The sequence below is a fragment of the Schistocerca serialis genome, chromosome 5, assembly GCF_023864345.2.
Source record: "Schistocerca serialis cubense isolate TAMUIC-IGC-003099 chromosome 5, iqSchSeri2.2, whole genome shotgun sequence".
NCBI lineage: Eukaryota > Metazoa > Arthropoda > Insecta > Orthoptera > Acrididae > Schistocerca > Schistocerca serialis.
The window spans coordinates 362,869,806-362,883,267 of NC_064642.1; the positions used below are offsets into that span (position 1 = coordinate 362,869,806).

The 13,462-nt window shown below is 44.6% G+C and overlaps 1 protein-coding gene across 1 annotated transcript in view; it reads right to left on the minus strand.

Annotated features, from left to right (window-relative positions):
* Window positions 1–13,462, minus strand: part of LOC126481940 (mucin-19-like) — a 215,216-nt gene that overhangs the window by 32,298 nt on the left and 169,456 nt on the right. Inside the window, exons 4-5 of the mRNA XM_050105899.1 lie at window positions 6,773–6,930; window positions 1,083–1,603 (exon numbers count right to left, since the gene is read on the minus strand). Of these exons, the coding sequence (XP_049961856.1) occupies window positions 1,083–1,603; window positions 6,773–6,930 (679 nt within the window). The remainder of the gene's footprint in view (window positions 1–1,082; window positions 1,604–6,772; window positions 6,931–13,462) is intronic.

The window sequence follows — 13,462 nt, forward strand, 5'->3', positions numbered from 1 at the left end:
GATGAAATACGAAGGGAACGACAGCTACAAAACTCACTGCAGAACTGAATGTCACACCTGCGAACCCTGACAGCACTAAAACAACATGAAGGGAATCACAGAAACAGGGAATTGCAGCGCGACCTAAAGTTACAAAACCACTCGATAGTGGACAGGAAAACGTCGTCCCGAAGCCATAAAACGTAGACTGTGGGGCAATGGAAGAAAGTCATTCGGTCAAATGGTTTAAATGGCTCTGAGCACTACGGGACTCAACTGCTGTGGTCATTAGTCCCCTAGAATTTAGAACTACTTAAACCTAACAAACCTAAAGACATCACACACACCCATGCCCGAGGCAGGATTCGAACCTGCGACCGTGGCAGCAGTGCGGCTCCGGACTGGAGCGCCTAGATCCGCACGGCCACCAGGGCCGGGTCATTCGGTCAGATAAGTTGTTTCAAGCAGTTTACAGCTACTGGTCGAGTTTAAGTCCCACGAATGAAAAATGACGATCTTCGGTGATGATTTGAGCAGCCTTATCATGGTATACTATGGGTTCCATAGGTTGGGGTTGTTGGGGTTGTTTGGGGGAAGAGACAAAACAGCGAGGTCATCGGTCTCATCGGATTGTTGCATGGGTGCTCTGCCACATCGCATTAATGCCAAGGATTTTGTGGTCATTTTGGCTGACCAGGTCCATCGTATGGTACAACGTTTGTTCCGCAACGATGACGCTGTGTTCCAAGAAGACAGGGCCCCATTTCACATAGTTCACATCGTCCAAGGTTGGTTTTTGTCAGCAGCTCCTCTGGCCACCAGAGTGAGCAGATTCCAATATTGTTGAGTCTTTGCTGTCTACTTTGGAGAGAAGGGAGCGTGATCGCTAATCCGTCGTCGTTACCTGAACTTGCCATTATTTTTCAGGAAGAATGGTAGCCTATAAGAGTCTCTTGTAAACCATACAAGACCTGTATTTATCCATTATGTGACAACTGGAAGCTGTTTTGAATGCAAAGGTTTTCCTGCGCCTTATTAGGCATTGTAATGTACTGTGTCTGTGGTGATTCCATATATTTGTCCGCCCCCTATTTGAGACGCACCTGGTGAGGCGGCGGCAATCGCCTGGTGGCTGGTGTACTGCGACGAGACGGCGGCCGGGTGCTGACGGTGCTGTGTCGACAGCACGTAGTCCGGCTGCTGCTGTGGTTGCTGTTGCTGGTACTGTTGCGGCTGCTGCTGGTAATACGTGTGTCGCTGAGGCAGACTGGCGAAGGCGTCCTGCTGTGTCTGTGTCTGGGGTTGGGCCTGCGGCTGCTGCGGGAAGAAGTGGAGCTGCTGCGTCGCTTGCTGCTTGCTGCCGCCAAAGTACGCGTCGCTGGAGAAGGGCGGGAAGCTGACGTAGGAGGAGGCGGAGCCCGCGCCCGGCCCCTCGAGCAGGAAGTCGGAGGCGCGCGGGGGCGGCAGCAGCGAGTGCAGGTAGTAGGGCCCGGGGTGCGTCTGCTGCGCCGCCGACAGGTCGCGGCTGTCCTCGGGGAAGGTGGCGGGGGGCGGCTGGTCGCGCGGGGGCGGCACCAGGCGGCCCGAGAAGCCCGCGTTCTGGTCGCGCCGCGGGCCCACCGCACTGCAACACACACACCACCTCAGCACTCGTAATGGAACGGAGTAAGAAGATAGCTAGGCCCAATTACATTTTAACAGACATATCTACGATTTCTCCATTAAATTTCGAGCGTGCAGTCGCATAAATTCCACTTCTTCTAATATTTCTGTCGTATACAGTTCGGCTATCTTCAGAGTAAGCCCAAAGACTGCTACACACGGTTTGAATCATACTTGACAAACAGAATACAAAAGGCTGTGCTGAATAATTCTGGTAATGTCGGAAACGTAGAAAGGTAATAATTGCGGAGAAATCACAAAGGGAGTCCCACAAATCCCATTAGAGAGAAAGCAACACAAGAGTTAGTAAATAGTATTTTCCAGAGAATTATTAAATGGTTCTCTGGAAATGGACTCCTCCTGGTTTTTTTCCTTTTTTTTTTTTTTTTTTTAAAGAACGTACTATATTCAATTCTGTACAATAACCAGAGACACATGTAGCACATGAGCAGTAGAATACCCTAAATTTTTGGGTGTACATACAGTTGAAACTTTGAACTGGAAGAAACAAATTACTGAGCTTCTCAAACAATTAAGTTCAGCTTATAATTGATGATTTTGGTAATAAACGTATCGAACTCCTGACATATTTTTCACATATACACTCAATAATGTCTTGCAGAATTATTTTCTGGGGTAACTGTAAGAAAATATCTATTACACAGAAGCGAGCAGTACAAATAATACGTTATGTCTACCCGTGGATGTCATATAGATATCTCTTCAAAGAGTTACGCTTTTTAACTGTGCCATCACAATACATATTATCGCTAGTGAAATCCATCGTAAATAATCCATCACAATTTGAGACAAACAGTGATGTACATGCCTACAACACGAGAACAGAAAAGTCCTGTAAAATGACTCGTTCCCCATTACTTCGATAAAAGAATCGTTCAGATATCCTATGGAATATTAACTAACTAACTGAAGCTACAGCACTCACTCCGTCCTTTCAAACTCTCCGACCATGCCACTGCGCATGCGGTCACAGATACGAGGGCGTGCTGCAAAGTAATGCCTCCGAATTTTTTTTCTGTTCTCAATATTGTGTATTGTGTATTAAACAGAGGACCTAGAAACAACGGAGAGGCTTCGTCCCGCCGTAGCCCTCAGTGGTTCACAATCCCAGAACAGGCCACAGCAGTCCACCCAACCCACCGCCGCTTCGCACCGAACCCAGGGTTATTGTGTTGTACGGCACCCAGTGGACACCCCTGGGAACGTCTCATACCAGGCGAGTGTAACTCCAAATTCTTGCATGGTAGAATAATTGTGGTGTACGCGTACGTCGAGACACTGTTTGCGCAGCAATCGCCAACATAATGCAACTGAGGTGGAGTAAGGGGAACCAGCCCGCAATCGCCGAGGCAGCTAGGAAATCCGCCTTAAAAACCATCCACAGGCTGGCCGGCACACCGGACCTCGACGCTAATCCGCCGGGCGGATTCGTGCTGGGGACCGGCACGCCTTGCCGCTCGGGAAGCAGCGTGTTTTTTTGTTATTTTTTCTTTTTACTGTGTTTTTGTTTTATGTTTTTTTTATTTTTTTACGCAATGTCCTAACCACTTTTTTAATTTTTATTTTTTTTAAGACACTACCCTTTTTTTAGACGCTACCCCTTTTTTATTTTTTTATTTTTTCCTTTTTTTGTTTTTTTATTTTATTTAGACGCTACCCCCTTTTTGGACCACTTTTTCCCTTAAAAAGCCCCTTAGGAAAATGGAACTAAAAAAATAAATAAATAAATAAAATAAAATTACCTAAGTGCCACCGCCACTTGTCATATGATTACATTTAGGGAGCGTGTACAAATGAGAATTCTAGTAACTAAGTGTTACAAGTAAGTGTTACAACAACAAAGGTGGCATAAAAGAGTAAACAAAAAATAAAAATATAAACCACTGATGTAATTCTAACTAAAAGGTTCTTCAATAATGTAACTGGTTCCACTTGGAGCCTCGCCATGGTTATCTGAAATCTCCAATAGCGCCTTTGAAGGGCATCTGCAACGGAGGCATTCTGCTTCGCTAGTGCCTCAAGGAAAACAGTATCCTTGCAGCAGCTTGTCTCTTCCTTTGGTCATGGCTGACAAGGCAGAACGTTGAGCCGTTAGTGTGATGCGGCACAGCACATTAACCACAGCCTGGCACTCCCCAGCTGAGTGGGGGGTTAACGAAAACGCTGCGTAAATAATTTGCGAAGAGCGTACGGTATTTCGGTGTGCTTTCGAGCGCATTGTGAGCATTTTGTAGGAACCACCAGTAATCAAGCTGCTCTTTCTCTCCGTCGCTAAAGATGTAGGCGACGGTAAGTCCTTTGAACCATGCAAGCGCATGATATTTTGCAGCCGGAAAGTAAGTTTCATCGGGACAGAGTAGGGTCTGCGGGTCAATCATATCAGGTGTGACCCGGAGGTATCAAGCCAATATCTTCTGTGTTAGTCGCCAAACTCCGGACGATGATGTGCAAGTAAAACGATGTTCATCGGTGTCCAAAAGGTGACAATCTGGGCAATAAGGGGAGTCTGCCAGTCCAATAGTGTGAAGTCGCTGGCGTGTGGCATATTTTTTGTTGGCGATCTGATACCACTTCGAACGCACCCTGGATGACAGAAAGTGGTGGTGTATCGTTTTCCACACTCTTGGCCAGTGAACCGTAGGGTACTTGTTTTCCACCACGTTATGGTGAACAGCCCGCAGAAGGTTGGTATAAAAATCTTTCGCCTTTGGTGGACGTGTGGCGGAGAGGTTCGAGCTGACATAGCTGTAATCAAGAATGAAGGTCGACACATGGGAGAGAACGTGTTAGACCGCGCGGCTAGCTGCCCGAGCTCTCAAAATTGGTTCAGATATTACATGTTAACGATATTACTCTGTCGACTTTGCCACTTCGGTGACGCAAGCTGCAACCCTCTGCTGCTAGAGGCCTCCGAACCGTAACATCTAACAAGGCGGCGTGTGACGTAACTATGTCGGTGAGTGAGAAACAGCGTGCTGTAATCGAGATTCTAACTCCAGGAACTTTCGTTCATACATCGAGCACCCTTTCCTTCAGCATGACAATGTCAGACCACAAACGAGCGCTGCCAAATCTGCAACAATCCGATGCCTTGGGTTTACTGTCGTCGATCTTCCTCCATACAGTCCCGGCTTCGACCCTCCGATTTTTTTCTCTTCCCAGAACCTAAAGAACGCCTTCGAGGACTTCACTACGATAGTGATGAAGCTATGCAGGAGGATGTGAGGTTACGGCTTCATCAACAAAGTCAGACATTCTACAATGACGGTATTAAGAAACTGGACTCTTGCTGGAAGAAATGTGATTGTCGCCAGGGTGGTTACGTTGAGAAATAAAAGTGTAGTCACGAATAAGAAGGATGAAGAATGTTAATAAAGTATTTCTCTATCCCGCAGCCATTACGAATCGAGACACAAAAGAATTAACGACATCTAGCTGTTAGTGGGCGTCGATACAGATCAATGGGGAAAGTTAAAAGGGTTTCGAGCGCGGGCCTCCTGCTCGCTAAGCAGACGCACTGTCAACTGCAGCCTCCGGTCACAGTGGTCAGTGCAATTGCACGAACTATCCTAGGACGTCTCCCATGAGACCCAAATTCTCGATTTATCCACAAGCTACTGACCTAATGCCCCCGCCCGTTATCCTCGTTACCCGAGAAGTTTGCGCTGACCACTGTGTCCGGATGGCTTATAAGGGAAGGACGTCAGACGCGGCCTACCTATTTGGTTCATTTTCGACAGGTCGTTTGTGTATGAACAAAACCTCAGGGCCGCGCGGGATTAGCTGAGCGGTCTAAAGCGCTTCACTCATGGACTGTGCGGCTGGGTCCGGGCGGAGGTTCGAGTCCTCCCTCGGGCATGGGTGTGTGTGTGTGTGTGTGTGTGTTTGTCCTTAGGATAATTTCGTTAAGTAGTGTGTAAGCATAGGGACTGATGACCTTAGCAGTTAAGTCCCATAAGATTTCACACACATTTGAACAAAACCTAAGGACCTAGCTCCCAGATTTTGAGAAAACCACTCTTAAAGTTCATGACACTAAATCGATTCAAAATTAACTGCGTCGATAGAGTGTTTTTCATCTCATGTATGCTGTCGGAAAACGCGTATTTTCCGAAAAATCAAGAAAAGAAACTTTTACGACTGTCGCTTATACACACATCATGATAGACATGCTTCAGCGAAAGCGGCACTAGTTCGGGCAGAGAGCTGGCTGGCTTCTGAAACGATAAATAAATAAATAAATCAAAATAAAGAAACCTGAGTGAGAGATTCAAAGATGAACTTGACTGGGTGTCATGAGACGGCCACCCAGACCGAAAGCAGAGAACAATAATGAAAAAAGTGAAGCGAAAAAGTGATGAAGACATCTGGTTCAAGAGCAGAGATTCCGTATTCGTTTCCTATAGGGATACTGCATTTTTTGTTTATATTTTTGCATGTGTAGCTTTTGGAAAAATGAAATGATCGTGTGGCATTGATGGCCTGGACGTCCCATCCGGGAGAGTTCACTCTCCAGGTTGCAAGTCTTATTTTAGGTGACGTCCTATTGGATGACATGGGTCGCGGTGATGATGAATGTATGATGAAGACAACACAAAACCTTGTCTACGAGCGGAGAAAATCTCCAGTCTGGCCGGGAATCGAACCCAGGCCCGCTCCGTGGTAGGCAAACAGGTTACCACTCAGCTACGCAGGCGAACGTAGCTTTGGGAATAGATTGGAATTACAGGATTCATAACTTAAATAAATCTATGGGGAGTGTAGCAAATAAATAATACTGGAATCATTTTTATTGCTGAATAACTACAATTTCCGTCCAAACATCATAATCAAACCGATTTTTCAGTCTATATAAGGAGAAACAGTACTTCGGAAGACGTGTCATATCTGTATGAAATGGCAAGCAGTTCACTTGGTTGTACCTCGGAGGACCGCAATCCCTCTCTTGCGCCGATGGCAGAACTGTGAACACCCCACTCTGCTCTGTTGAATTCCCCAGAAGTGTCGCCACTGTCCATCCGCCCTACGCTAACGTGTTACCATGAGGCATCCGGGTGGTCTTGACCTGAGACTGTACGTTATGACTAGAGCGGGAGCAGGGCGGACGTACCTGAAGGAGGCGAGCACGCTGGGCGTGGGCGTGGTGGCCACCTTACGGCGCTCGGCGTCCTCGAGGTGCGCCCTCAGCTTGTCGAGCACGGGGTGGCCCACGGCCTGCGTGCTGTAGCGCGGCTGCTCCGTGCTGCCAGCCACCGGGCGCCAGCCGTCCTGCAACACAGCCACAACCATAGACTTACTAAATAAAAACTAGACCGCACATTGACGCTACTGTCGCGTCCCCACAATGAACGTGACAGAAGCCGCCATTTGCAGGGAAACAGTGCGTAAGCATGGTTCGTTCGTTGCTGCTTTTAATTGTAACAGTAAGAATGGAAGCAAAGCCGAAGACGGAAACAATGTTACATTTCACAGGTCAGTCATTTCTGGTTGTTCGTTACTTTCTATTACTTGTATATAGCATTTTCATGGAGAAATAATACATCATGAGCGTTTGTTTTTGTTTAGCTTTTCCCTTACAAATGATTTTCTAAATCTGAAATGGATAGTTGCTACTCGGAGAGAGAACTTCCAACCGACAGCATCTCTTCATTGTGAAGAGAATTGTTACATGGAAAATTATGTAAATAGACGTCAACTGAAGGACTATGCTATACCGACAGTGAGTGGAGTTCCAACTCATTTGAAAAAGGTATAGTATCCTGGAAATCGTGCAATAAAGGCCTAGGTTAATTAGTGTGGAAATACTGTCACTGTGTATAATTTTGAACGTTCCATTTCCAGGTTACCAAGGCAAGGAAACCTCCAAACCCAAAGCCAAGAACATGATAGGTATTTAGATTTTTAATCGAATATAAATTAAGTATGAAGCAGAGGGAGGTCGAATAATTGCGTTTAGAAACTTAACATGTGTTGGTGGTGATTATACTTTGTAAATGATCAAATATTTGACCAAATGTTGCAAACTCAACCACTTTAAGAGGTGCTATCAGTGTTAAAAACTAATGTGCGAATGAAATTCCTACGTTATTTAAAGTGATATGGATTATTACAATTAATCATACCAAACTTCGAGTGTAGACAATACTGTGCTAAACAAAAGTAAGCGTGCAAATTCTACACAGTAGTCGGCTAAAAGCAAACAGGACTTGACAGGAAAATTACGTGAATTAAATTATAATCGTACTGTCTGCTACTTTAAAAGTTTCATGTAATTATCTAATGCAAATAACTCGACGTAAACTCGGTCTTTTAAGAGCCTTACATTTTTAAATTTCGCGCATCTATGTAGACGTATTTCGGAAATTAGGAAACTTCATTCATTTAAGTATACTTTTAAAAAAGGCCCGAATACTCAGTATTTTTTTAAACAAACATGCGTTTAATTTGTGCTTCAATTTGCTCTTGTTGCGTCTCATATACTTCAAATCACAGCCCCAGTACTAGGATTCATCCCTGCAAATGGCGGCGATCAGCTGTTTCAATTGGGGTACAGTTGCCTCGCTTCTCCGCTACGGCGTGGTAGAGGCTTGGCCACAACATCCATATACCTCACTGTGCAGAGTGCGCACCATTCAACGAAACATCATCGACGTGGGCTATCGGAGCCGAAGGCCCACTCGTATGCCCTTGATGACTGCACAACACAAAGCTTTACGCCACACATGGGCACGTCAACACCGAAGCTGGACTGTTGATGGCTGGAAACATGTTGCCTGGTCAGACACGTCTCGTTTGAAATCGTATCGAGCAGATGGACGTGTACTGGTATGGATACAACCTCATGAATCCATGGACCCTGTATGTCAGCAAGGGACTGTTAAAGCTGGTGGAGGCTCTGTAATGGTGTGGGGCGTTTGCAGTTGAAGTGACATTGGACCCCTGATACGTCTAGATACGACACTGACAGGCGACACGTACCTAAGCATCTTGTGTGATAACCTGCATCCAATCATGTCCACTGTGCATTCTGACGGACTTGAGCAATTCCAGCAGGACAATGCAACATTGTTGAGCATACTTGGGATGCCTTGCAACGTGCTGTTCAGGAAAGACCTCCACCCCCTCGTATTCTTACTGATTTATGGACAACCAGCAGGATTCATGGTGTCAGTTGCCTCCAGCAGCACTTCAGACATTAGTCGAGTCCATACCACGTCGTGTTGCGGCACTTCTGCGTGCTCGCGGGGGTCCTACACGATGCTAGGCAGGTGTACCAGTTTCTTTGGCTCTTCAGTGTGGCGCATTTATAATCTCAGTTATCAAAAGTGTTAATTATATATAAAATGTTCTTTGCTTGTTGGGGTCGAGTTTAAACAACATCGTTGTACAGTAAAATCCATTCAAGATCTCTTTGTCTTTTTGGCCAATTTTAAGCAATTCTTGTTGAGAAACGCGTGATGTAGACCGCGAATGTGGAGTTAAGGTACATTTTTTTATATAGAAATGTTTTTGTAACAGAAGATGTGCTCTTCGAAACAAACTATTACCCTAAATGACGGAAATAATCAAAAGAAAAAGCTTCACAAAAAATAATTGTAGTATGTCGCAAAACCAAATTTACGACCCTGGATCACCCTTCTTCAGACGCGAAACATACGTCTAGATATACTTACCCAATGATAAACATCGATAAAACCACAAAGAGGAGCAAAAGATTAGAAGAAACAATTTTACAAGTACAATGGGCATTCAATAAGTAATGCAACACTTTTTGTTTTCTTTGACCAGTTTCGCTTGCAAAAATGCACATTTTTTTGTGGAACATTGTGGAATGTTCACGCTTCAGCCCCTATTGTTTCATGAAGTTACGACATGTGGCGGAGCTTACAAACTGGTGTCCGTGATGGAGGTGTCACTGAGTTTTCTTTCGCGCAAAACCAGAGCACCGCAAATCTCCATAGGCGCTTGCAGAATGTCTACGGAGGGCTGACAATGAACGAAAACACCGAGAGTCGTTGAGCAAGGCGTCTGTCACCATCGTAACAAGGTCGCGCAAACCTGTCCCATCTCCCGAGTGCAAGCCGGCGTCACACAACTGTCACTCCAGCTATGTTGGAATGTTGGGTCATTGTCACTAGAGAATATCGACGCGTCACAATCAAAAACCTCGTTGCACGACTGGACGTCTCTATTGTTAGTGCCAGCATGCTTGTCCACCAGTTAGGTTACTCAAAGGTATCTACCCGCTGGGTTCCTCGCCGCCTAATAGAAGAACATAAAGAGGATGATCGTGACAGACTTTTGGTCGAACATCATGACAGACAAAGAAACATGGGTTCGTCAACTCGAACCGGAATCAAAACGGCAATCTACAGTGCGGCTCTCCACTGAAGAAACAGTTCAAAGCCGCGCCTTCAGCCGGCAAATTCATGGCGACGATCTTTTAGGATGCTGAAGGGCTTACTCTATTTGACGTCCTCCCTCATGGTGCAACAATCAACTGTGAAGTGTACTACGCCACCCTCAGGAAATTGAAGAAACGACTTCAGCGTGTTCGTCGTCACAAAAACGCGGACAAACTTCGCCTTCTCGATGACAACATGACGCCTCACACAAGTCTGCGCACCCGAGAGGACCTCAAAAAAACTTCATTGGACTGTTCTCAGTCATCCACCATACAACTTGGATCTCGCACTCTCCGACTTCCATGTATCTGGCCCAATGAAGGATGCACCCTGCGGGAAGCAGTACGCGGATGATGAGGAAGTTATTAATGTAGCAAGACGTTGGCTCAGCCGTCGACCAGTAGTGTGATATCATGCGCACGTACAAGCCGTTACAGAAAGGTGGCGTAAGGCTGGCGCATAGAACGGTGATTATGTTGAAAGAAAGGTCTTGTAGCCAGAACGATGGGCAACAATATACTGTATTGGAATGCTGAATAAGACCAACCTGCTCTCAGAAAAAAGTGTTGCATTGTGAATTGTTATGCCGTACAGCGATGATTCAGCACTGTTTCGTACGTTTTCAAGGTATTGGGAATCATTTACGCAGACCGTAACAATATCACCATGGAAGTTTGCTGAACGAAAAGAGTATGTCAGAAGTTCAAAGTGAAGCAGCTGATCATATACATACCTGCAGACTTCAGAAAGTACGTTACACACGTCGTCCCGCACTAAGATCATTGCGGAACAAAAGCAGCCCAGTTTCAGAAGAGAGACCATCTTCCAGGTTTCCTGCACGCAGTGTTTTGCTGCGGTGCGGATGACAGGGGCATCACATTGTGGGAATGGATTGGCGTGACAACTGGAAACGAACTAAAGAGCTGAAGAACGCGGAACAGTACGATTCTTGTGAGCAAAATGTCTAAGTTGCACGGTGAAATTCTAGCGGTATATGGAACAAATGCAATGTTGTTTCCAGTTCTAGGGAAATTATGTCGACAATTTGATCAAGTCCACAAAGACGTTGGTGGTGCTGATCCGCCATACGGTCCAGATCTGACACCTTGCGATTTCCATCGGCAAGATGAAGAAACGTCTGGAGCAAAAGAGATTCTCCAACGACGAGGACGTGCAATCAGAGGCTCTCGAAACGTTGCGTGACCAGGCAGTGGATTTCTATCGGCGAGGTATTGAACAATAGGTACAACGTCCCGTACGCTGTTGTCAGAGATTTGGTAACTATGTCGAAAAACAGTGTCATATATTTGTGTCACTTTGACGCGTCGTGTAGCATTCAGTAAGAGTTACTTGACCTGCCGTAGTAAAGTGTAGGTTATTTTTTGAACTGCCTTTGTAAATATACACAGTCCATTGGAAGGAGGAGCATACTTAGCCCCAATATCAGCGAATTCCTGCCGTTAAGAAACCGCTATATGTACTACCTGTATTCTTCCGTACTCTGCCTGATCTCTTTTACGTCAAGTTTATTTCGGTTTAAAATTTGTACCACCAGTTAACATTTACGTGTGTTGTTTTCACTTCGGCTCTTTTAAGCATTTATACCTCTCAGCACTATTACGCACAATTTTATATTATTTGGTGTCTTTTATTTTGGTCCATATCTGTAAATGGATTATCTACAATTTTTAATGCGATTAGTGTTTTATGTCAGTTTTATTCATGACTTGTTACAGCTCCTATATTTGGTGTTTAACCCTTGCCTTTATTTGGCAATTAAATAATACTCCGTACCTCACAGCTGACTATCGCCATCGGTTATGAGATGAGGACGACTGGCACACGCCTCGCAAGGAGCCCTTTGAGTGCTAAGTCGCAAGTTCAGTACTCATTAGAAAGTGTTGTGTCAACAATGATGATAGGAAAAATGTTAGCTGCTCATCACCCACATTGCGCATCAGGAGGTGGACAGAAAATGAGTGTCCAGGAGGTGCAATGAGCTGCATGTATTACACTTCACGAAATCGACGTCATCCTGCTTATATTATTAGATTTACTTTCGCTTCAGTTCTCAGCAACCATATATAGGAAGTACAGAAAGTCATTAAATACCTACAAACATCCTGGTTACTACATTTTTCTTTTATACTGAATGTAAGGAAACGAGGTAACAATAAAATGAAAAGAAAATTTAATTTATAAGAAAAAGGTATAATAGCATTAAAAAGTTCTACAGAAGAGTAAAATATGTTTCTCTGTAAAAAGGACAAGCAATACCCACCTCCGTAGCGAAGACAGCTAACGCACACCTAAGCGGTGGCGTTCGTCTCGGAAGCAGGCTAGATGGTTGGATTTCTAGTGTTGGAAGAAAATTTCACGTCCAGTATTTTGCCGAGAGTGGAATGAGATGTGATGTTAACTTCATGACCACTAGACAACGCGCCAATATCCTTCATCAAATTGTAAATCTCCCATCATTCTCTCGTAGAGTGAGAGCATGTGTTCCCCATTGTGCGATAATAATAAGTTATGTATCGCCACCTGGTCTCATTCTCTACCTTCTTTTCTTATATCATCATACAACACAAACATGACACAACAGTACACACACACACACACACACACACACACACACACACACACCTCTTATAGTCAGCTGTTCTCAACAGTTACAGCACAATTCTCGTACGCTTTGTGCGACAAGAATCAAAAGTCTTGCCTATTAAGCAGTTGAACAACTTTCTTGACCTCCCGTGTAACAATACCATCCGACTCTCTCTCTTACACTAGAAGCAATTACCTGGAGTTACGAAATAATATGAATCATTTGCTGATACTCTGTATCCATTCATAAAAAAACTAAGGTTGTTCACTTCTGCTCTCTATTATCATACTTCATCTATATAAACTCTCTTTGGCAGAAAGGATATCTAAAATGGGAACCATGTCTTGTGAGCTATTGTTTCAAACTGAACAGAATGAAAGTAAAGAGATAATTTAGCAGAGTTACGTTAAACCCGAAACTTAACAGTAGCCCGAAAGTTAATTTATCTACGCCATACGCAGCTAGGGTTACTGGTAGAGAATATATAACTAAATATTTGTAAATTACAGTTTCCGCAACTCGCTTGCTGTCAGTATTCATTATAAATAATTTGCCCCTCAGTGCAGGATATATAGTTGTTGTTAGATACTCAATGATATTTTGTTCATTCAGATTCTATATTTAAGAGGCAGCTGGCATTTACGTGAAGCTGTATACATTTTATAGGCAACGAAATTTATTGGGTTGGAACAGATATTATCGAACGAGGTGACGAGGTGGCACGATGATGACGACACTGAAGTTGTATTTGGTAGGAGTAAGGGCCAGACATCATCTCGCCATTTGATGG